The sequence below is a fragment of the Talpa europaea genome (genome assembly GCF_964194135.1).
Source record: "Talpa europaea genome assembly, chromosome: 15".
NCBI classification, from domain to species: domain Eukaryota; kingdom Metazoa; phylum Chordata; class Mammalia; order Eulipotyphla; family Talpidae; genus Talpa; species Talpa europaea.
In genome coordinates this window covers 43,320,759-43,344,153 of record NC_140083.1, presented here as the reverse complement: position 1 = coordinate 43,344,153, position 23,395 = coordinate 43,320,759, and the positions used below count along the sequence as shown (strand labels likewise).

The 23,395-nt window shown below is 36.0% G+C and overlaps 1 protein-coding gene across 2 annotated transcripts; it reads left to right on the top strand.

Annotated features, from left to right (window-relative positions):
• Positions 1-649: 649 nt before the first annotated feature.
• On the top strand, positions 650-22,507 carry IRAK4 (interleukin 1 receptor associated kinase 4; the record flags this gene model as incomplete). Of its 2 annotated transcripts, XM_084254565.1 has the most annotated exons (11): positions 650-847; positions 2,944-3,089; positions 3,888-4,067; positions 5,566-5,726; positions 6,595-6,659; positions 12,770-12,884; positions 13,302-13,411; positions 17,574-17,757; positions 19,026-19,088; positions 22,014-22,172; positions 22,326-22,507. In XM_084254565.1, the coding sequence occupies 11 exons, from the start codon at positions 687-689 to the stop codon at positions 22,359-22,361; spliced, it is 1,380 nt and encodes a 459-aa protein (XP_084110691.1). In that variant the 3' UTR covers positions 22,362-22,507. The 2 variants fall into 2 exon arrangements, with proteins under 2 accessions (XP_084110691.1, XP_084110692.1); XM_084254566.1 differs by lacking the exons at positions 650-847; positions 2,944-3,089; positions 3,888-4,067 and having other exon boundaries at positions 5,599-5,640.
• Between the last annotated feature and the right edge of the window lie 888 nt (positions 22,508-23,395).

Below are 23,395 nucleotides of genomic sequence, written 5' to 3'. Positions count from 1 at the left end.
ACTAAGGATGATGAATGAAGGCAAGTAAGGGATTAACAGCAGTGTTGAAGATGATGGGAAATGGGTTCCCATAAATTATATTCACACCAGTTTGCTCAGTTACCTGCTTCTCTACAGATGCATTCAGCAGTGCAGGTGTACAGGCAAAATAGTGAGATTTATTTCTGGCTGCATTTTTGCCAGGTGAAGTAGCAGAAGAAGAAGGGGATTGAGGAAATAAGAGTTCTGTTAGAGATTAAGTTAGTAAACCATGGGTTTGGCTTGGTAAGGAATGACTAGTGATTAGGCAGGTTTGCTGGACTCAGTGTGGAGGGGTTAGGAAGAGCACACTGTGGAAAGTAAGTGAATGAGTGATATCTTTTCATTGTTTCAGGACATTTTGGCTTTTTTGTGTAAATTTTCCTGGGAATATATCAGTGTCAGAAAAAAAAATCTAATTTTTATTGATATTAAGATATGGCTAAAGAAAAAACAAGCCAAGAAGACCATTAGACAAATAAATCATAATTTTAATTTCTTGTTCAGATATCAACTATTAGTTGACTTTGGAGTGTTCCTTTATTAATGTGTAATTTGTTGCCAGCATTTCATTAACGTAACAAAGTGTGATGTGTAATTTTACAGGTTTCATTGCTAAAACTACTATAAAATTTTAATGAGAATTTTCCATATTTTAGGAATAGAAGATGAACAAGCCTATAACACCTTCAACATATGTGCGCTCCCTCAATGTTGGACTAATTAGGAAGCTGTCAGATTTTATTGATCCTCAGGAAGGATGGAAGAAGTTAGCAGTAGCTATTAAAAAACCATCTGGTGATGAGAGATACAATCAGTTTCACATAAGGTAATGTGAAATAATATTTAAATTTTACATCATAATTTCAAATGATTAGTAGACGTAATTACTATCTAGTGTTGCGGTTCAGAAAGTAAACCTCTCCCTGTACAGATTATTATATTAAATAACCTCTTTTTTTCTTTCTCTAAACAATATTTTATTCATTCTCCAATCTATCAGTAGTTAGGCTAATATTGTGATCTTGCAAGTAAGTTTTTGGGTTAGCCTCAAGATTCCCACTTTTATTCTAGCTCTGCTTAGCAAGCCAAGTATAGGTCTACCTGCCTTACACTTCTCATTTCCACACTGAAATAATATAAGAATGTTACAAGCATCTCTAGTAAAATTAGAAGCCTTAACCTCTAGGTGTATGTTTTGGAAATTCTCCACAATGACATTTCAAAGTTGCTTATAATCATGTACATCCATGGACAGAATTATTAATTTTCAGCCATGATTTTTCAATACTATCTTCAGATAATTTGCATCTTTCTCTGTAAACCTATATACACCTATATAAAAATGTATCTTTGGAAGAAAGAGGAAAAGAAACTTTGTTGTGATTTTTGTCATTAACTTGGAAAACTTCAAGTCACAGCTCCCATGTTATTTCTTTGAGGAAGCGTTTCCTCATTAAGGGTGAACATCTTAATTACTCTGAGGAAGCTTAAGTTAAACCTTAAAAGTCAGTTTTTAAAGATGGCTTGTATATTACTGTTAAAAACTTTTGGGGAACACTTGAGCCAATGTGGGTGGGGAGAAAAAATAAATAAATATTGAAAAAAATGAAAGGGCTCCCCTGGTGGCCCAGCAGTTGAGCACTGATTACTCAAAAGTTATCAATTTACAGCCACCAATGAGTAGTTGATTCATTTAGGGCCATCTCTGGGTGCTGAAATCACAAAGTGAAAGTTTGCTTATGGACAAGATAAGCACAAGATTTCAAAGCATTATCCACAGATGACTTTTGAATGACAAAGGAGAAAGTTAATTTTATTAAAAAATCTCAACTGTGCCTTCCTAACCAAGTAATCAAGCTTTGTGTCAGCAATAATAGAACAAACTTGTCATATGTCTCCAGATGTGACACAGTGGAAAGGACACATCGCTGCCTCTGTAGTGTTCTTATCAAAAATTTATAACCTGAATTCAATCAGGAGGAAGTAGACAAATTTATACCATGGACATTCTGAAAGGCTCTGGCCTATATTCTACAGTGTGCAGTCAGAGTGAGGAAGGGAAAGAGCGCAAATATGGTAAAATATTATGCGCTGGTGATTTGGTAAGTCTATGTAAAGAGTAAATTGTCAGAAAATGAAAGACAATTACCTATAATTTCTTTGAGGAAACACTTCCTCAAAGAAATAACATCGGATCTGTGACTTGAAGTTTTCCAAGTTAATGACAAGAATAGCCAAAGCAAACAAACTGTCAAAGCACAGCAGAAATAACTTAGACTCTACGAAAAATGTGATGGTTTCCAGGGGTGGGGAAGGAAAAGGAAGTGAGAGGCAGGGGTAAAGAGGTCCATTTAATAGTGGTTGAACAGCACTAGAACTTTATGATCAATGTGATGAGGCAGAAAAGAACATACAGTTAAGATTTAAGGAATATTTCAACAAGTTTATGTGTATTCTGTTTCTTTCATCAGGATGGTTTATTTAAAATCATGTAGCAGAGTTAATAAGTCACCAGGGAAGTAATAAAGTTAGTAGGTTGAGAACACACCCTATGTCAACTAAGATCTGAACTTGTATATCAGTGTAGAGCCAGCTTATTACCTCTGAGGCTTTGGGTTCATTACTTCTCCACGCCTGGTTTTCTTATTAGTAAGTAGTGTGATAACCATATCTTAGAGAATCTTGAGAAATGAGTCATTTACTCAATAACCCACTAAGTACTCAGTAAGTACTCAGTACATATTTACTTATACAATCATCATTTGCATCATCTTTTTTCCTTCTCTGCAATTCTTTCCATTTCTCTTTCTGTCCTTTAATATTATGAGAGATGCTGTGGGTAAAACACAGTTGGGGGGAATATTCCTGATTTCATGTTAACTATTTACGTACTAATTTGGTTTCTTTGTTACTTGCATTAAGGAGATTTGAAGCATTGCTTCAAACTGGAAAAAGTCCCACTTGTGAATTACTGTTTGATTGGGGCACCACAAACTGCACAGTTGGTGAGCTCGTGGATCTTTTGGTTCAAAATGAGTTTTTTGCCCCTGCAAGTCTTTTGCTACCAGGTAAACCATGGGTGACTGAGGAATTACAATTAGGATGGAAACACAAGTAGCAAAATTGGGAACATTTCTCCTTTCTCTTACTTTTTTCTCATAGTAGACAAACCCTACATGTGAGACCTTTTATGTTCTTTCGACTCTCTCCAACTCTTTAACAAGCACCCCAGAAGTGGAGACCATAGTCTTGCTGCTGAGGAGATGGAGGCTTTATGATTGAATCTGATCCACCATTGAATCAAGTAGCTTTGTGCTGACTGTGTTATATATGTATATATTTAGATATCTAGTTTAGGCTGTAAGAATCAATTATTCTTTTGAGTTCTTCCCTTTTTTCACCTTCAGCCTCCACCCTGATCTATGATCATGATTTCCTAACATTGTATTGAGTGGGTTAGTGTCTGGTTACCTTCCTCATAACTTCCTCATTATTTTTTTCCCTTTGATGCCATTTACACCACTGGGTCTCATCCTTTAGTGTGCATAAGAAGTGCCTGTGATTCTTGTCAAACATGCAGCTTCCTGGACCCTATTCCAAGCCACATTATCAGAATTCTGGGATTGAGTTCAAAGTCTATGTGTTTACGGCTCATGGACCACTTTTTGAAAACACTGCCTCACTCGCTCCTCCCAAATTTATCCAGTGATAAATTCTTACTGGGTAGCTGCTTGTGTGTTCTGTGAAAATAAGGGGCTAAAATTTTGAAACTGGAATGATGTTAAATCAACTGGCTCCTAGTTTAACTGTTTCACAAACATCTTTTTCTTATGGAAGAACAACTTGTGTTTTATCTCATTTGGCAGATGCTGTTCCCAAAGTTGTTGATATACTACCTTCTAAAGAAACTGTAACCATTCAGCAGAAACAGATGCCTCTCTTTGGCAAAGACAGGACATCTGTGATACCTTTGCAGAATCCAGAACAAAAATACATGCCACCTGACTCAAGTCCAGAAAAAACAAGCTTAGATATTAGTGATACACGTAAGTAATATTTACAGTTTCTTCCACTTGTGAGCTTGTCGTTAAGACCATTACTGCTTATTAAATCTCTCCTGTGAGAGGGGCCCTTGGTGTTCAGGTTATGAGGTTGAAGCTTATGAAAAAGCTCCTGGAGGGCCTCCCTGGTGACCTAGGGGTTGAGTCTCAGAGCTATCACCTCTACGGCCTGAGTTTGGGTCTGAGTTTGATCCCTGGCCAGGGAGCTGACCCACATAGGGTGCAGCAGACCTCTCATCTCACCTGCTGCACCCCTCAGCAGTGGATTTCAGTGGATCTACCTGTTCTGCTCCCCACTCTGTCTCTGGTCAATCCTCTCACCCCTTACACCTCTGGCCTACACCCCAGTTCTTCTACCAAAATAAAAAAAGGAAAATAAAAGACCCAGGAGAGCTTTCTTGCTGCTTCCACCACATGAAAACACAGGAAAAGTCAGCTGTTTGCAGCCTGACAAAGAACTCTCACCAGAACCCAACCATGTTGGAACCCTGATCTCAGACTTCTCAGCTCCTAGAACTGTGAGCAATAAATCTGTTGCTTATAAGATAAAAAATGAAAGTTTAAAAAAAAATAAATCTCTACCATTGCTTGTGCACACTGGAAGTAGCTCTTTTCTATTTTTGCTTCTTCCTGATTTATTAAGCACCAGCTTCATTGTATTCACCACTGTGTTATCAGTGAATAGAAGCAATAGGACATACAAACACCCACAGAAATTGTGAAAAATATAATTAAATATTTACATAACTTGAAAAGGCAATTTACTTTTTTACTTTATTTATAGATTTTTGCATCATTGTTCATTTTTGTATGAGTTTGATTTCTCCTCTCTGGTGTAATCCCAATAAAATTACCACCACAAAGACACCTGTGAACCATCACCATAGTCTCTTGTGCTCATTCCTCCCCTGTTTTGGTCCCTCATCTGCTATGTACCTAAGATCTATAGTTTGCCTGCTAGTTTTGTCTTTTTTGTTGTTGTTGTTTGGTTCCCCTATATTCCTCCTATGAGTGAGACCATCCAATATTTTTCTCTTTCCTTCTGTCTTATCTCACTGAGCATAATCCCTTCTAGCTCCATCCATGTTGTTACAAATGACATGAGTTTATCTTTTTTGATCACTGAGTAGTATTCCATTGTGTATATAGACCACATCTTCTTGATTTAGTCATCTGTTTTGGGGCATTTAGGTTGGTTCCATATCTTAGCTATTGTAAACAGTACTGCAATAAACGTAGGAGGAAAAGGCAGTTTTTTTAAAAAAAGGTGATTACAGTTTTGAGTGGAGACTCATCAAACAGAAATCTCGAGATAAAGCTTAAAATTTGTATTTTCAAATGCTTTTATCCTCTCCCATCATGCCTAATCCAAAGTTGTGAATATTTATGTATTTCTGAAATATTTAAATTGAGAAAATAATGACATTATAAAAAACAATTTCTTTTTCACTGAAACACTTTCTTCGTTATTTTACTGATATAGGTTTCTACAGCTTTTCATTCTATGAATTGAAGAATGTCACAAACAACTTTGATGAACGACCCATTTCTATGGGTGGTAATAAAATGGGAGAGGGAGGATTTGGAGTTGTGTATAAAGGTTATGTGAACAACAGAACTGTAGCGGTGAAAAAGCTGGCAACGGTAAGTTATATTTTCAGGAATAAAAATAATTAAGGAAGTTTTACTTCCTAATGTGATATAGAATAAATGTTAATCCTTAGGACATATGTTATTTTAGTGGGTCTTTTCTCTAAATAAACATCATTCTAAGCTGGAAGTTCTTAACATTTAAAAATCTGTGGAAAGCTATTTATTCCCCCCAACACAAGTATGCTTATGCATACATACATACAATTATATATATAATTTAGGGAGATTCATAAACTAGAGAAACCCTGCTCTACACAGTGCATCCTGCATAATCAAGACTTAAATAGTAAGTAAAAATAACATTCTTTTTATTACTTTTCTCATTTAAAAATAAGATTTAGAAATTATACATTAAGAAAAAAGATGGAAAAATTTCTTACCTGTTTTCTTTGTTCCCATTTCTACTAGGTGTTCAGAGTTTATTCACTGGTTATATTCTAACAATATCAATAAAATGTATATTTATATAATAAACACTCTTTGTCATGTAGGATGAAATATTTGCAGGTTTTGTTTTTCTTCTTGCCTATGAATTTATTCATGTTTTCCATCACAGATTTTTTTCCAAGTTTTTCTACAGTTAAGTCGCATATCATTTAATTTTGTTGCCATAATAATTCAATGTTTATATAATTTATAAGATGCTTTCCTTCAACTAAACAACCCTGGGACCTTGAGCAAAAATCACTAATATTTTCCACTTTTCATTATTCTAGAAAGTGTCGAGAATAATACAGTACTATTTTAGAGAAGCAGAATCAGCCAGCACATCTCTTGTACTTCCTTCTAACTTCAAGCACAATGACCTTAGGTTATTGTTTTGTATTATATTATATTATATATTATTTTGCTTTTCCAGATGGTTGACATTAGTACTGAAGAACTGAAAGAACAGTTTGATCAGGAAATAAAAGTAATGGCAAAGTAAGTCAATGTGACAGTATGGTACAGCCAAAAAGAACACTGGTTTCTTGTGTGCCATGAACCACGGATACTCATATTCAAATTCATAAAATTAAAATAGAGAGTTTAGATTTAAGGAATTAAAGAACTTTTAATCTACAATTCTGTGACTACCTAAATTCATATGCCTATAGTCTTAAATAGTAGTGATATTTTATGTTAATTTTTTCCCCATCACCATCCCTTGTCCCTTACCCTCCCTCCCCCTTTAACCTTAGCACCCTCATAGTGTTTTTTGGTGTCCACTAGTTTTTGAACATGTTGATGTTGTCAAATTGTCTTCCATTTGAATGTCCAGTATTGTTTTTTATCATCCTGACTTAATTTGCTTTGAATAATTCTCTCAAATTGGCTTCATTTTGTTGAAAATGGCTGCATTTTATCCTTTTTATGACAATGTAATACTCCACGTTGTGTATATACTACATCTTCTTGATCCACTTGTGTTTGGTTTTTGTTTTTGTTTCTTGTTCTTTGCATAGAACTATGGTGTAGGCCAGAGGTGTGGGGGGTAGGATGAGTCACCAGAGACAGAGTGGGGAGAACAGGTGGATTGCCTGAAATACACTGCTGAGGGGAGCAGCGGACAAGACAGGAGAGGTCTGCTGCTCCCTATGTGGGTCAGCTTCCTGGCCAATGATGGAACTCAGGCCATAGTAGAAGTAGCATTGAGACTTAACCCTAGGCTGCCAGGGAGGCCTGATCCATTTGTTCATTGAAGGAGATTTACGCTGCTTCCATGTCTTAGCTATTGCAAATAATCTGCTGTGAATATTGTGGAACATTGTGGATTTTTGTTGATGGTTGCTGTGTGTGGTTCCATGCACAAGAATGGAATTGCTGAGTCATCATTTTTTAAAGATAAATTTAGTTTGCTTTCCAAAATGGTTTTATCAGTTTACATTTCCACCAACAGAGCAATAGGGTTGCTTTTTCTCTTTTGAAGATGTGCCGTTCTCATGGGTGTGAGATGTTCTCTCACTAGTTTAATATGCATCTCTTATATAAGTTACAATTAGCATTTTTTTTTTAATGTCGTTTGGCCTTCTGGATATCCTCTTTGGTGAATTGTCTGTTCATATCTATTGCCCATTTGCTAATTGGGTTTTTTTTAATTGTTGAAATGTATTAATTTCTTATAATCTTAGATATTAATCACCTATTATTTGTTGTATAAATGTATAAACCTGTTGTATAAGTATTATCTCCCATTCAGTAGGGTATCTATTTAATCTTTTTGCTGTGCAGAAGCTTTTTAACTTGAAGTAATCCCAATTGTTTTTCTTTTTAGTTTCCTTGCCACAGGGATCAAATTATTCAAAATATCTTTATCATTGATACCTTGGAACCTATGGCAAATGTTTTCTTCTATGTATTTTATTGTTATAGGACTGATCTAAATCTTTACTCCACTGGAATTTAGTTCTGTGAATGGCATTAACCAGTAATTTAACTTCATTCTACCAGTAATCCAACTTCATTCTCTATGTGTGGTCTTCAGTTTTACTAGCACTATTTATTAAAGAGACTGTACTTTCCCTTTTTATAGTCATTGCTGCTTTATCATAGATTAGGTGCTGGTATGCATGTGAGTTTCTTCTAGGGCTTTTGATTTATTCCATTGATCTAGCCTCTTAATAGGGAAGTTTATGCTCTGACCCAATTCAGTCTCTATCTGCTCTCCATTAATGAGCCTCAGATTCACGCTAGGACTCTCACTCTGTGCCCCCGCAATTCACCCACTATCATGATTTCTACTCATGTACCCTCTTATCCAGTGCAGTGCCAGGTCTTATGCAAGGGCTTTGCACTTCAGCTGCTTTTTCTCCTTGATAGTTGCATTGCTCCATTATTGTTCTAGTTCACATAAGTTTTCCTGCCCCTTTCAGTAGGGCTGGAGTGCTCATTGTATGTGGTGGTAGTCAGTTTTCCCTCAGGGGTTTACATTGATTTTGTTGTGTTTGGAGGAGGCAAGCCCAGTGTTTTGTCTTCACTCTGCCAACATTTTGCCCATGTCCTTGGCGTTGTTTTAAATCACAGCAAAGTCACATGGAATTTCAACTATAATTCATTATCGTGCTTTCTGCTACCAGAACCCATGGCAGGTAAATTGTAGTGGTACTTTAAAAAAAAATTATTTATAGAATAATATTCAGTAGATCCTTAGATATAAACCAATGTTATATGCATAAATTCTTAGAAGGTAATGACACAGTATGCTAGAAAATTATTGGATATCATCAAGAAGGGCAGAAGAAACAAATTAGGAAATTTATTCTAATAGTTATAGTGATTCATATTTGAGGTATCTAATATGCCATATTGAACAAAAATGCCACACAAAGCAATGCATTTTTCATGCATTTTCATTCAACCTTTACAACAACTGTTACAGTTCACCTCCAATTTTTCAAACTGAGATTTAGAAATTTTTAATAACTTGCCAAAGGCCACACAGCCAATAAATATTAGAACTGGGTTTCAGCTGAAGATCTGTCTGAGTCCAGAGCTTGAGCTCTTGATCTGAACACCAATAGAATTTATGAATTTACCTTATTTACACCCACTGCTATAAATCATAAATTCTAGTTGCTTTACCTCAAGAAAGAAATAAGAGACTGGAATTCATTCATTCAAAGTAAAAACTACTCATACTGACTGACAAAACAATTAAAACTCTTTCAGGATTTGCTCTCCTCTCCCTTACCCCCATTCTTCAACCTAAAAGTTATGGGTTCAAAGTGGATAATCAGGAAAATATTATTTAAATAGTAAAAATCTCAAATATATCGGTCAGAGAGAACAATTTATAATATTTCTATATACTTCATGATGTTTGAAGTTTTTTTCATCTCACTACAAGTAACTTTAGGACATTTTACAGTCTACAACATTCTATCAAGTGAGAATTATATTTTATTTAACCACTACTCCACTAGACTTGTTACTAATTTTCAGTATTACAAAATAAAGATCTTTTAAATTTCTCAGAACCTCCCTGGTGGCACAAGGGGTTAAGATGCAGCACTATGAAGCTATCTGCAGCCACTGCAGCACAAATTCCATCCCCAGCCAGGGAGGTGAACCACATGACTCAGAGACCTCTCCTGACTCGCCCATTGCTCCCCTCAGCAGTGTATTTCAATCAGTCTTCCTGTTCTGCTCCCCAGTCTGTCTCTGGTGAATCCTCTTACCCTGTACACCTCTGGCCTATACCCCAGTTCTTGTGTGCATAAATAAATAAATCTTAAAAAAAAAAACTCTCTGTACATAAATCTTGAAATGCATCTCTGCTTGTTCATCAGCGAGAGTCCAAGAATTACTGGTTCAAAATGTATGAACATTTAAAAAACAAACCAAGTATAAGAACAAATAGCTTTATAGAAAAGTTGTGGTAATTTATATTCCTACCAGCAATTTATTACAATTCCAAACTTCATGGCCCCCTCCCCACCATTGAATATTACCACTTTGTTTTAATAAATGTCAGTCCCTGGACCTTACTAACAGAATGACTTTAACCAAGTTTGCTAACTCTGTAGTCATTAGTTTTCTAATCTGTAAAATCACATAGTAGTTGTATCCTATTCTATATAAAATACCACCATTAAGTTATTGTATGGTTTAAATAAAACCAGGACAACTAATTTCCCACAATACCTTGTATAAAGTGTAAACTCAGCAAATGTTTTTTTAAAAAGCATTCTTTTTCTCTCTAAATTTATTTATTTATTTTCTTACATCCTTGTTCATTTTTGTACAGCAATTGGTTTCTCCCCTCTGGTTTGTTCCCTTAGTTATCCCACCACCACAGCACCCGTGATCCATCACCACAGTCCCTTGTAACCTTCCCTCCCCTGGTTTTGACCCTCTCCCCCTCCCTTGCTATATGCCTCAGGTCCATGGTCAGCTTGCAAGTTTCATGTTTTTCTTGATCTGTTGTTGATTTCTCTGCATTCTGCATATAAGTGAAACCATGTGATATTTAGCTTTTTCCTTTTGACATATTTCACTAGCATAATCCCTTCCAACTCCATCGATGTTGCTGTAAATGGAAAGATTTTTGTCTTACTGGATAGCTGAGTAGTATTCCATTGTGTATGTATACTAAACTTTTTGATCCATACATCTATTTGGGGCATTTGGGTTACTTCCATAGCTTCACTATTGTAAATAGTGCTTCAGTAAACATAGAAGTGCCGGTTTCCTTTTTTTTGTTTTTTGTTTTTTGTTTTTTTAAGATTTATTTATTTATACAAGCACTGGGTACAGTCAAAAGCGCGAGAGGGTGAGAGAATTCACCAGAGCCAGAGCGGGGAGCAGAGCAGGCAGAAGGACCGAAGTACACTGCTGAGGGGAGCAGCGGGCGGCAAGAGAGGTCTGCGTGCCATGTGGGACCCTCCTCCGGTGGCCGGGGAGCAGCCAGGATCGAACCGGCGCTGCAGTGGCTGTGCGCAGCTTCACAGCCCGGCGCTCAACCGCTGTGCCACCAGGGAGGCCCCGGTTTCCTTTTGAATTCATATTTTCATGTTTTTTGGCGGAATTCCTAGGAGTAGAATCACTGGATCATATGGTAGATCCACTTTTAGAGTTTTAAGGAACCTCCACACAGCTTTCCATTAGTGGCTGGATTAGATTGCATTCCCATCAGCAATGTAAAAGGGTTCCTTTTACTCCACATCCTTTCCAGCGTTTGTTTCCAAGTTTGTTTTTTAAAATGCGCCATTCTCACAGGTGACAGGTGTGATGTACTATCTCACTGTGGTTTTGATTTGCAATTCCCTAATAATTAGTGATGTTGAATATTTTTTCATGTCTGTTGGCCATTTGCATTTCTTCTTTGCAGAAGTATGTTATCAGTTCACTGCCCATTTTCAATTAGATTGTTGGCTTTGTTTTTATTGAGTTGTGTAGTCTTTGCAGAAATATGCTATCAGTCCCTTATCAGTTGTACAGAGGGCAAATATTTCCTTCCATTCAGTAGGCTGTCTTTGTTTTGATTACTGTCTCTTTTGCTGTAAAGAAGCTTTTAAAAGCATTTTTAAATTGTGCCAATTTGGTAGAAAATGGATCTCTTATCATTTTAATTTGCACTTCTTAAAATATAAGACTATAGAAAGTCCTAGTTAAAATAATGAAATGCCAGAATTATAGATCATTTTGAATGAACAAAATGAGTAAGCACTTGCATGGAATACCTATCACATACTAGGTATATTTCTAGGCACATATTCACTTAATTCTCATAGCAACCATCTTACATAATAGTTTTATTGTCCACATGCAGCAAGTAATTTCCTGAGGCTTGTTGAGGTTGTTCACTTGCCATAGGTCACATATCCAGGGGGTGGCAGATCTGGACTGTAAGCTTAGGACTTTCAACTCAGCCCAATTTTCTATTTACTGTACCTCAGATGCCTGCAATTTTTTTATACTTCACTTTTTAATTGTGCTACTCTTGAGTATATAAGAAAACTCAGATTAGGTTATAAGTAATCAGATATGATTAAAGATCAGAAATGTGTAGATTTTATGTTATTGAAGATCAGGTATCTATAAATCAGTGCTCTGCATATATTAGAAAATTCTTATAAGTGTTATCATAAAAGTTTCAACATATTTCTTGATATTTATGCTATCAGTGAAAATTATGCTAAACAAAAGCAACTATCAGCTTAAACTATCTTAAACTATATATATAAGATATTAAACTATAATATATAATATAAAATATAAAATATAAGATATTAAACTATCTTAAACTATATATATAGCTTAAACTATCATAGTTTTCAATGATCTGAACTGTTAAGCTCTTACTATTACATAGAAAGAGATTTTGCTTCTAATATTGATCAATATTGACTGAAAGGAGGAATATTTGCAGAAAATTACATAGCTAATAGTCAACATGAATAAGCAAACCATAATCTACATTCATTATAAATGATATGTTATATGTCATTTTCTTGTCTGTTTTTCTGCTAAAGCTCTAAATTGAATGACTTCCAACCTCCAGCTGAATATATGTATGTATCATAATAATTCTGAGTGGAAATTATTTGTCACAGGTGTCAACATGAAAACTTAGTAGAACTACTGGGTTTCTCAAGTGATGGAGATGACCTTTGCTTGGTATATGTTTACATGCCTAATGGTTCATTACTGGACAGACTGTCATGCTTGGTAAGGTGTTTGTTTATCACTTTGCTTGACTTTCTGTGTTGGAATACTAAAGTTCGCTGTATAACAGAATCATTTAAACTCCATTAGTCTTAGTATTTTTCTCTGCTCTGTGAAAATTGTACCTTTGATATGTAAATTGAGGTTTCTACTTTATTAGGTGATAATCTAGAATGTAAAAATATCAGCTAAGGGTACACTTTGCAGACCCTCTTGTGTATTTTTGTCACCAAAAAAGCAATGCTAACCCCCATTTGATCTTATTTAGAGATCTTTTTTAACAACTTTAAAGTAGTCATAAAATTCTTTGTTGTATATTATTATTTTCAGTAGTTTCTGGGAAAAATATTCTATTAGATATTTTGTATAGATTGTTTTTATCCTCCATCTTTTTACAAAATTGGTTCATTTCTTCTTAAGGATGATACTCCACCACTTCCTTGGCACGTAAGATGTAATATAGCTCAGGGTGCAGCAAATGGCATCAGTTTTTTACATGAAAACCATCACATTCATAGAGATATTAAAAGGTAAGTACTAGTTTTAAAGTTTCAGAAGACCCTAATTAAATAATAATTTGTTCTCATTCTTTTTAGCCACTATTGACATGCATGTCTTAACCTAGAACTTTCTGTGAAAGCTCATCTCACTAAGGACATCCACGGTTTCCTTTATTCAAAACCCAGTGGCCTGTATTTAGTGCTCTTCCATGTTATTGTGTTATTCTTTACAACTGTTGCCTGGTTGAAATTATTTTTATTTTATTTCTGGATTATAACTTCTGAATCACCTTCACCGTATATGGGTACTTTTCAGTTCTGTTTCTTCTTATTTATCTGTTTAATTAACAAATTTTAATTAAGTGCTGGCTATATGCTAGGTCGATAATATCATTAGCGAAAGTAGCATTTATAGAGTTTGACATCAGTCAAATAATCACAAAATAGTAATAGAATTTTAGTGTGCATCATTAGTATAAAAAGAGTTCCCTGGCACTCCCTGGTGGCAAAAGGGGTTAAGCTCAGCACTATGATGCTATCTGCAACTACTGCAGCAGGAGTTTGATCCCTGGCCAGGAAGGTGACCCACATGGCGCAGCAGACCTCTCCTGTCTCGTCCGCTGCTCCCCTCAGCAGTGTATTTCAGCTGACCACCTGTTCTGCTCCTTATCTGTCTCTGGTGAATCCTCTCACCCTCCGCACCTCTGGCCTGTACATCAGTTCTTGTATGCATAAATAAATAAATCTTAAAAAAAAAAAAAAGAGTTCCTGAGGAAGTCATATTTAAACGGAGATTCACACAACTAGCAAGAAATAAGAAGGCAGAATTTGAGAAGTGTTATGAAATTGGAGGAAAAAACACTTTGAGCAGAAGGCACCACATTTACTAGACTGGTAGTGATAAGGAACATCGTAGCATGATGCATTCCAGGAAGCGAAATAAATGCAGTGTGACTAAAATGTAGAAATAGAAAGAACTGTTGATGCAAAATAAAATTATAGAGGTAGGTAAGGAGCTGAAACTAAGACCTAGTAGACTAAGGTGAAGATTTTAGTTTCATCATAACTATAGTCTGATGTCATTGAAAATTATAAGTAGAACATGACATCATATTTAAGTTTTAGAATACCTTTGACTAAAGTATAAAGGACTATTTGTAAGAAGGGGTAGCTGGAGGGTATCATAGAAGTCTATCATGTTAGAATTTTGTAAGGATAGTTAGGAGGCTATCATAGAACATGGTAGTAGTTCATAGAAGAGAAGTGAGCAGATTTAGAAATTAAAGTGGTAGGATTTGATGATATCTTTACTGCAGAGGCATGAGGGAGAGTGGTATCAGGAATGACTCCTGGATTTATGGCTTCTAGAATTCATTTTGGATTGATTATGGCATGATTCACTTATATTAAAGGCACCACAAAAGAACCTGGCTGGGGTCAGGAGATTGGAGGGTGTGGACAATGTGACTTCTCCTTTTGTACACATTGTGTTTGAGATTATTTTAAGATATAGGAGTGGGAACAGATAGAATGACATACAGATTTGGAGCAGGAAAAATAAGCTAAAGATATAAATTTGTGTATTACTTGCATTCAGGTAATCATTGAAGCACGGTCATATGATTGTAATCGCTTAAGGAGAGATACAGACTCTGAAAAGATTCCAAATCAAGTCCTAAGGAATTTTATAATTTTTAATTTTATTGCCTTAAATATTCTATTGAAGTGCCATTACTTTACATCATCATTAGTGTTTTGGAAGTACAGGATCTCCCCCTTCAGGTGTAGCTACCATACCACACCCAGCGCCATAGCACCTCTGGTCCTTTACCCTTGTCCACTGTGCTTTCTCTCCACTTTGTTCTCTCTGGAACTTTAAGACTTATTCCTTATGTAAAAGAGAATTAATACCAAAAGGCATCTAAGAAAGTAGGCAGAGGTAAGATAAAAAAAAACAGAAGAATATAGTATCCCTGAAAAAAAAGGAAACAAAGTATCCATTTGATAAGTGCCATAAAGGTCATTAGAGACCGAGTTCCCTGTAGTAAGTAAGTGGGTCAGAAGTCAGGTGGTAGTTGAGCAGAGAAAGGGAACTGAGTATAGACAAGTCTTTTTAAGACATTTAGATAGTGAACATAATAACTGGAGATAGTTGTTATTCAGGAAACTTTTCTTTTTTCTTTTTTCTTTTTTTTTTTTAAGATGGACTCTTTTTTTTAAAGATTTATTTATTTATTTATACAAGCACTGGGTTCAGTCAGAAGCGTGGGAGGGTGAGAGAATTCACCAGAGCCAGAGCAGGGAGCAGAACAGGCAGAAGGACCGAAGTACACTGCTGAGGGGAGCAGCGGGCGGCAGGAGAGGTCTGCGCGCCATGTGGGACCCTCACCAGGCAGCCGGGGATCAAACTGGCGCTGCAGAGGCTGCGGGCAGCTTCGCAGCCCAGTGCGCAACCGCTGCGCCACCAGGGAGGCCCCAGGAAACTTTTCTTAAAGCTTTTTTATTTTTTTTTTATTTTTTATTTTTGGGTGGAAGAACTGGAGTGTAGACCGGAGGTGCAGAGGGTGAGAGGATTCCCCAGAGACAAAGTGGGGAGCAGAACAGGCACTGGGGAACAGCAGAAGAGCCACTGCTGAGGGGAGCAGCGGTGCCCTATGTAGTTCGGCAACCTGGCCTGGGATGGAACTCATTCTGTAGTGGTGATGGGGCTGAGATTTAACCCCTAAGCAACCAGGGAAGCCCCAGAAAACTTTTTTTTTTAGATTGTAGAGACTAAAGCATACTTGTATGCCTGTGGGAAGAGAAATATGGTGCTACAAGAGAGTAGTTTTTAAAGTGATTTACATGTGAGTGACTGTATCATTAGCTCCCAGTCCTCTATTTTCAGTACCTCCATACTAAAACACCTCACCTGAATGTCCCAAGCAACTCTAAAATCAAAATGTCAGAAATCAAATTTCTATCAATACCTCTCCCAACCCGAAGTCTTCCTCCTGTATTTCTTTGCTGATCAAAAGAAGTCACTATTGTCCTGTCTGCAAGCTACAGTCTTTCTCATGTCCCAAATCATACTAATTACTATTGAGTGTGCCTCAAAATTTGCACCTCATATTTTCCTCAGTTATTTACACCTCCACTGTCTCTTACTTGCTTTTTTACAAACCATCCCCCTCAACCTTCAACCATTCTGTGCTAGTTCTCATCTATTCATTGCCAGGTTGTGGTCCTAAAAGTCAAGTCTGATAACACCTGCTCCATACTATGAACACTTTAGCTGGTATCCTATTTCTCACAGGATAAAGTTCAAATTCATTCCATATTCCATTGACACCAGTTTCTTGAAATTGAGTATATGTTTTCTTTTTTTGTTTTCATCACTTTGTCCATGTTATCTGTAATTCCTTTCTTTCCTCAATTAATCATTAACTTCTTATAAACATTCAAGACTAAATACACTTTTCACTTTCTCTTTGGAATTTTCACAGTTCTTTCAGGCACATGTTTTTTCTTTCAACATTTTGTGCCTAATATCACCATTAAGGGGAGCATATTGATTTTTTTAAATTATTCATAAGACTAAATTATTCATAAGGCCTTGTCACAGACAAGATTCAAAGGTTTCCTCAATGCCCAGTACCAAGCTTAAATACTATAGCACATAGTAGTCCTCAATGATAAAATTTTTGTTGAATGGGAATATGAGGATATGAATGAATGCACATAAGAAGTGCATTAAGATTGGTTTACCACATTCTTTCTTCTTTGAAAGAGTTGAGATAGTACAGAAAAAAGAATAAAGAAATGAGTAATTAGGATACATTGGTTGGAAAATTGTTTTTAATGAACTAACTGAAAGGTGCAGAAAATAATTAGGAAGCTTTGAGGGAAGTTACCCTATAATAAATTATTTGTGAAATAATAAAAGTATCTCCCACTAATATGGACAGTTTCATTTCACTTTTATTCCCCTAAAATTTTTCTGTAAGAACAAAAAAGGAGGCAGTTATTTCTCTTTGGTACTAATCTAAATTCCAGATTCATTTATATAAATTTCAGGTTTTTATGGTGCATATTATGAAGTGGGATACTCTGTAAATGCATATGTACTTGTACTTATGTATCTACCTTAGACACAGTTTGAATTACTTGGAAAAAAGAACATTTCTTTCCTCTGAATTTTATATTTCTCCAGTGCAAATATCTTACTAGATGCAGACTTTACAGCTAAAATATCTGACTTTGGACTTGCACGGGCTTCTGAAAAGTTTGCCCAAACAGTCATGACTAGCAGAATTGTGGGAACAACGGCTTATATGGCTCCTGAAGCTTTGCGAGGAGAAATCACACCCAAATCTGACATCTACAGCTTTGGTGTGGTAAGTCTCATGTATTAATAACAATAGTCATTCTAACTAGGACTGAAATTGAATTAGATGTATTTTGAATATTTCTTTCTTGCTTGACTCTGATATATAAAGACATGAATTGTTCTCTTTCAACTGTAGTTAAATGAGAAAGTTATAAAATCTCTCAATTTATAAACCTTTTTCTTAGTTTTTCAAAATTACTGCAAAAATCCATTTTACTACATTATTCTCATGAATTAATATGATGCTTAAGTCATACATAAAATATACACTTCAGTGTCATATTTTTTTCATCTACCGCTCTATTCCTAGTAATTCTTAAGATGGAATGAGAGGCATGTGGAGAGGCATGGTTGCAGAAATTGAGTTCTTCCTTGTTTTAGTTTTTCATGTTTCATACATGGGAATTGAACTTCATAGAACTGTGAAATGAAGGCAAAAGGTTGTAGTAAGGTCTAAAGTTTAGAAAATAATATTCTGCTAAGAACAAGATAAAACTGTTCTTGTGAAGAGCCCCCTGCAAGACAGGAAAAGGACTGGGAGTTTCGTGTTGAGTAGAGCTGACTGTTCAGTAATTTGCAATAGAAGAAAACTATTTGTGCGAGTGAATGGATCCAAGAGACTGTGAAGGAAGAAGGGTGGTGAGGAGTGACCACAGCTCATGTGCTTTCCACTGTAGTGCCTGAAAGTGTAGTGCCACACATACACAGTGTGTGGAAATGACTAATCAGGTTTCACAGTCAAGAGCCATGCAGGTCTCCCGCCTTATACAAAATTAGAACATTCCTGCGAGCCCCCCTAGTGACCTAGGGGTTGAGTTTCAGCATTGTCACCGATACAGCCTGAGTCTGATCCTGGAACTGGCCCACATGCCACAGCAGACCTCTTCTGTCTTGCCCTCTGTACCCCTTAGCCGTATATTTCATTCGGTCCGCCTGTTGTGCTCCCCACTCTTGTCTCTGGTGAATCCTCTCAATCCCTGTACTTAAGGCCTACACCACAGTTCTTCTATGCAAAAATAAATTTAAAAAAGTATTATAACATTCCTATTTGGTATTATTTGGTAAGTTTTTGGGGAAATAACCTACCTGGGAATGCTTGAAAGTTTTTCCATATAAATTAATGGTAATAAACATTCCCAGACCCAGGAAATAACCTGCCAAATCATAACAAACAGGAACATTCTGCTCTTGCCCACCAGGAGCACTTGTCTTCCTATGTGTTGTCTTTAGTGTTATGTCAATGGATTTTTTTTTTTTTTTTTTTGGTCCTCATAGGTTTTACTAGAAATAATAACTGGACTTCCACCTGTAGATGAAAACCGTGAACCTCAGTTATTGGTAATTGAAAGTTCATTTTTTCATTCCCTTTCTCTTTGCTTTTATAATCTAAGTTTATATGAATAAATTTGGAATCTAGAAAAGCCATTTTCTATTCATTGGCAATTATATGTAGCAAACAAAAAGAACATCAAATATTTCTAATCTAAGTCTGCTGCAATTTTTTGTGAAGCTTAAGAAAGTCGTATATATCCTATGTTCTAGTTTGTGGGAAAAATCAGAAAGAACTCTATGATTTCTGTTTTCTTCTCCACTATGTTTTTATTTGCTACTTTCAGGGTGATTACTAACAGGTTTTTCATTCCAGAAACAAACAACATGGCTTTCCATCAAATTTATATTAGAGTAGAATTGCTAGGAAAATTATCGATCCATTCTTTTATAGAGTATTTTATTTATGAAATTATGTAAAGCTTTACTCAATTTGTAAAGTTAAACATTCACTGACAAGTACATAAATAGACTAACTGAACACTGAAACAATAGGGAAATCATGCCATATCCTTTTTTCATAGATAGTAAAATGTAAGAACTTAGTCTTTTTTATTAATTAGAGATTTACAGAAATATCTACTATCATTTATAGATTTTCTTAAAATCAAGTAATTACACCAAATTTACATTAATATGTATATTCTAATGGGGCAAAAGAGCGTGGCAAATTCAGACAATACCCATGCACCAAATTATTTCCCTAGAATGGAGATTAGAAAATCACAAGGGCCTGCCTCATGCTTTTTTTTTTTCCTTTTCTTTTTTTTTTTAATAGAGGCATGTTCTATTTATTTATTTATTTATCTATCTATCTATTTATTTATTTATTTGCTTATACATGCACTGGGTACAGTCAGAAGCGCGGGAGGGTGAGAGAATTCACCAGAGGCAGAGCGGGGAGCAGAGCAGGCAGAAGGACCGAAGTACACTGCTGAGGGGAGCAGCGGGCGGCAGGAGAGGTCTGCGCACCATGTGGGACCCTCCTCCGGTGGCTGGGGAGCAGCTGGGGATCGAACCAGCACCGCAGAGGCTTCGGGCAGCTTCGTAACCCAGCGCTCAACCGCTGCGCCACTGGGGAGGCCCATGCCTCATGCTTTTTTTTGAGAAGAGCAAAAAATATAATATTATGAGTGTCTCTTATAAAAAATGTACATTTTAAAATTTTCTGTGGTATACTGAAATGTAATAATGAAATATTACATGCTATATAATATTTCATATTAATATAATATTTTACATTAATATTTCACATTAATATAATATTTCACATTGATATATAATATTTCACATTAATATATTACATGCTATTAATATTTCACATAATATATATACTTACAGAACATAATATTATTATTTAAGGTTATTATTAAATTTTGGACTTTTTACACTCATACATAAAAAATCAAGTTTTGTCCTCATCAAAGGAATAAAATTTTCTGTCTCAGTGGTTGTTAGAGGTCAGGGAAGAAGATGCAGTTTTTGAGTCATTAGTATACAGGCATAGATAAAACTTTGGGGTGGATTGGATTATACAGAGAAAGCACGAGTTAAAAATACAGGAGGAGAGCAAAAAAGCATGGAGGCTAAAGATGAAATCCAGTGTTTTACTAACTTGCAACTTAACATTTTTTAAGAAAGTCTTACTTGTCTAATTTTCTGTCCTCTTGCCTGAGATTCTTTTTCCCTTCAGAAGATTATGAAAGCCACAAAACTATAACTCAACTAAGGATGAAATACAGAAAAACACAAAATCCATCTTAGTCACAAGTACTGTGCATCATCATGTAACAGTGAAAATCATAAAACTTATTAAGGGAAGATTCTATTCTTGCACTTAATTTTTAAGATTCAAATGTGTTGTGACTATAAATTAATAAGATTTTAATATAAGTGCAGCTTTTAAAAGTGATTTTTTTAAATACCTTTGCATCACTAGATTCTGCCATTGCACTTTCTAAATTCATCCTTGAAAACTGGAGTGCTTCCAACCAACCTCACATAGTCTTTTCCATCTGTATTAGTTTCCTAGGACTGCTGTAAAAAATTTCCCATAACCTGGGACTTAAAACAACTGAAATTTATTCTCTGCTATTTCTGGGAGCCAGAAGTCTGAAATCAAGGTGTTACAGGGTCACATTACCTCTGGGTATGGCTGTCAGGGATAATGTCCCTTGTCTTCCAGCTTCCGGTGGCTGCACCATTCCTTGATTTGTGATCACATGAGGCCAGTCTCCACTCCTTGGCCATACTGTCTTTTCCTCTAGTCTGTTTTCTTCTCTTTCTGTCTCATACCCACACTTGTCCTTGGGTTTAGAGCCCACCTGGGTAATCCAGGATGCTCTCATCTGAAAATAATTTCCATCATTACATTTGCAAAGAAATTCTTCTCCAAATAAGATTATATCCACAGGTTCTGGAAATTAGGACATGGATGTATCATGTGGGGGTCCACCCACTCTAACAACCTGCTTCTGTACCTCTCTCCTTATTCACTACTTTTTCGTCCTGGCCCTCTCCAGTGTGTTGCCCTCCATCTTTTTCTTTCAACAATTTGAGTGCCCCTAAAGAATTTTGCCTGTGCAGGAAGGCAGAATCTGGGTCCAGAAGTTGCAATTGCATTATCAGAAGCACATCAAGAAACAGACCTGTGCTGGCAGCATAGGGGAGACTACTCATTGGGGCAGGACAGCTACAAGCTCAGTCACACAAATACAAAAATTAAAAGGCAAATGGCTGATGGTATCTAGAAGGTCAGTATGCATGTATGTTTGTGTGTGTTTATAAGTAACAGACTTTCTTGGCTGTCTTCAATTCTTAATAATATTATCAAAGTAGGTAACAGTACATGTTATCATAAAGTAGGTTAAACCATTAAAATTTATACTCTTTCCCTTCCATTTGAAATTCAAAGTGTTAACATTCATTTTAAAGCTGGATATTAAAGAAGAAATTGAAGATGAAGAAAAAACTATTGATGATTATGTTGATAAGAAGATGAATGACATTGATTCCATGTCCATTGAAAATATGTACGCTGTTGCTACTCAGTGTCTGCATGAAAAAAAAAATAAGAGACCAGATATTAAGAAGGTATTAATTTTTACAATTATTTAGAAAGTAAGGATGTGGGGTTCATCATTTTTTCCCCTAAGTGCACATTGCAAACCCATTATTTAATGTAGTTCTTTTGTTTTTTATTTTGTTTTCTCTCTCTCTCTCCATTTTTTTTTTTTTAAATAAAAGGTTCAACAGCAACTGCAAGAAATGACAGCATCTTAACACTTGGCCTTTAAAGTTCTTGGCTTCCCATATACAGCTCTCCAAGACACTTTTTCATTAAATTTTTTGTAAACTTTCTTCTTGTCTTTACCAAGGAATCATGTACAGCAGCAATTGTTAAAGCTTACGTGGCACCGCCAGCATATAGAGCAAACAAAAGCAGAGCTACTGTGTTGCTGCTTAGCCCTACCTTCCCACTGCCACTCCAGATCTTAGAGCTGTCTTTAAGACATCTCCTTGGAACCGCACTGAACAGTTTGTGAACTACAGGATTAGCAAAAAAAAGTGCTGAACCACAGATTCAAAGGACCCACAACTGAGACCCGACTTGACTACTAATGGCTGTAAAACTTTAGATAATTTCCAGCGTCTTTGAATCGTGGTTTTTTACTCTTGTGACTTTGACTAATATCTGCTGTGCCTCTCTGACAGATAGTCATGAAAATAAAATGATGTAAAATATATACCAGCATTTTGTAACTTGTAAAGGTGATATAAAATGTAAAGTTCATATAGATGATTATAAAATCCTATTGCCATCATGTCTGTGGTGTCATCTTCACAGTGTGCTATATTTTAAACAATCATTCACCATAAGCCCAATATGCCCTGATGGTCTGTTGTTTTAGATGCTATTCTGTGGCAAAGTTGAAGGAATTTTGCAGATGCAATTAAGGTTCCAAATCAGCTGATTTAAAGTATCCGCAGGGCGTGGTAGATAGGCCTGCCCTAGTAAGGTGAACTCTCACAAGAAATAGAGTCTGTTGGCCTTGAGAAAGTAAATTATTGTGTTGAAAAGAGTCACATTGGCTGAGACATAGGGTGGCCTTAGAGATGAGAGCTACCTTCCAGTTATCAGCCAGGAAAACACAACCATACTGTATATGGGTTTCTGTTGAGATGAATTGACTAAATCATTTTATTTTTCTTTTCAACTAGCAAATGTTTCTGCTTACTTAGTTTATAAAGGTAATTTGAAAGGAGTGCTATCTTTCCCCCAAGAAAGCATTTAGGAATGTCTAAATAATTATAGA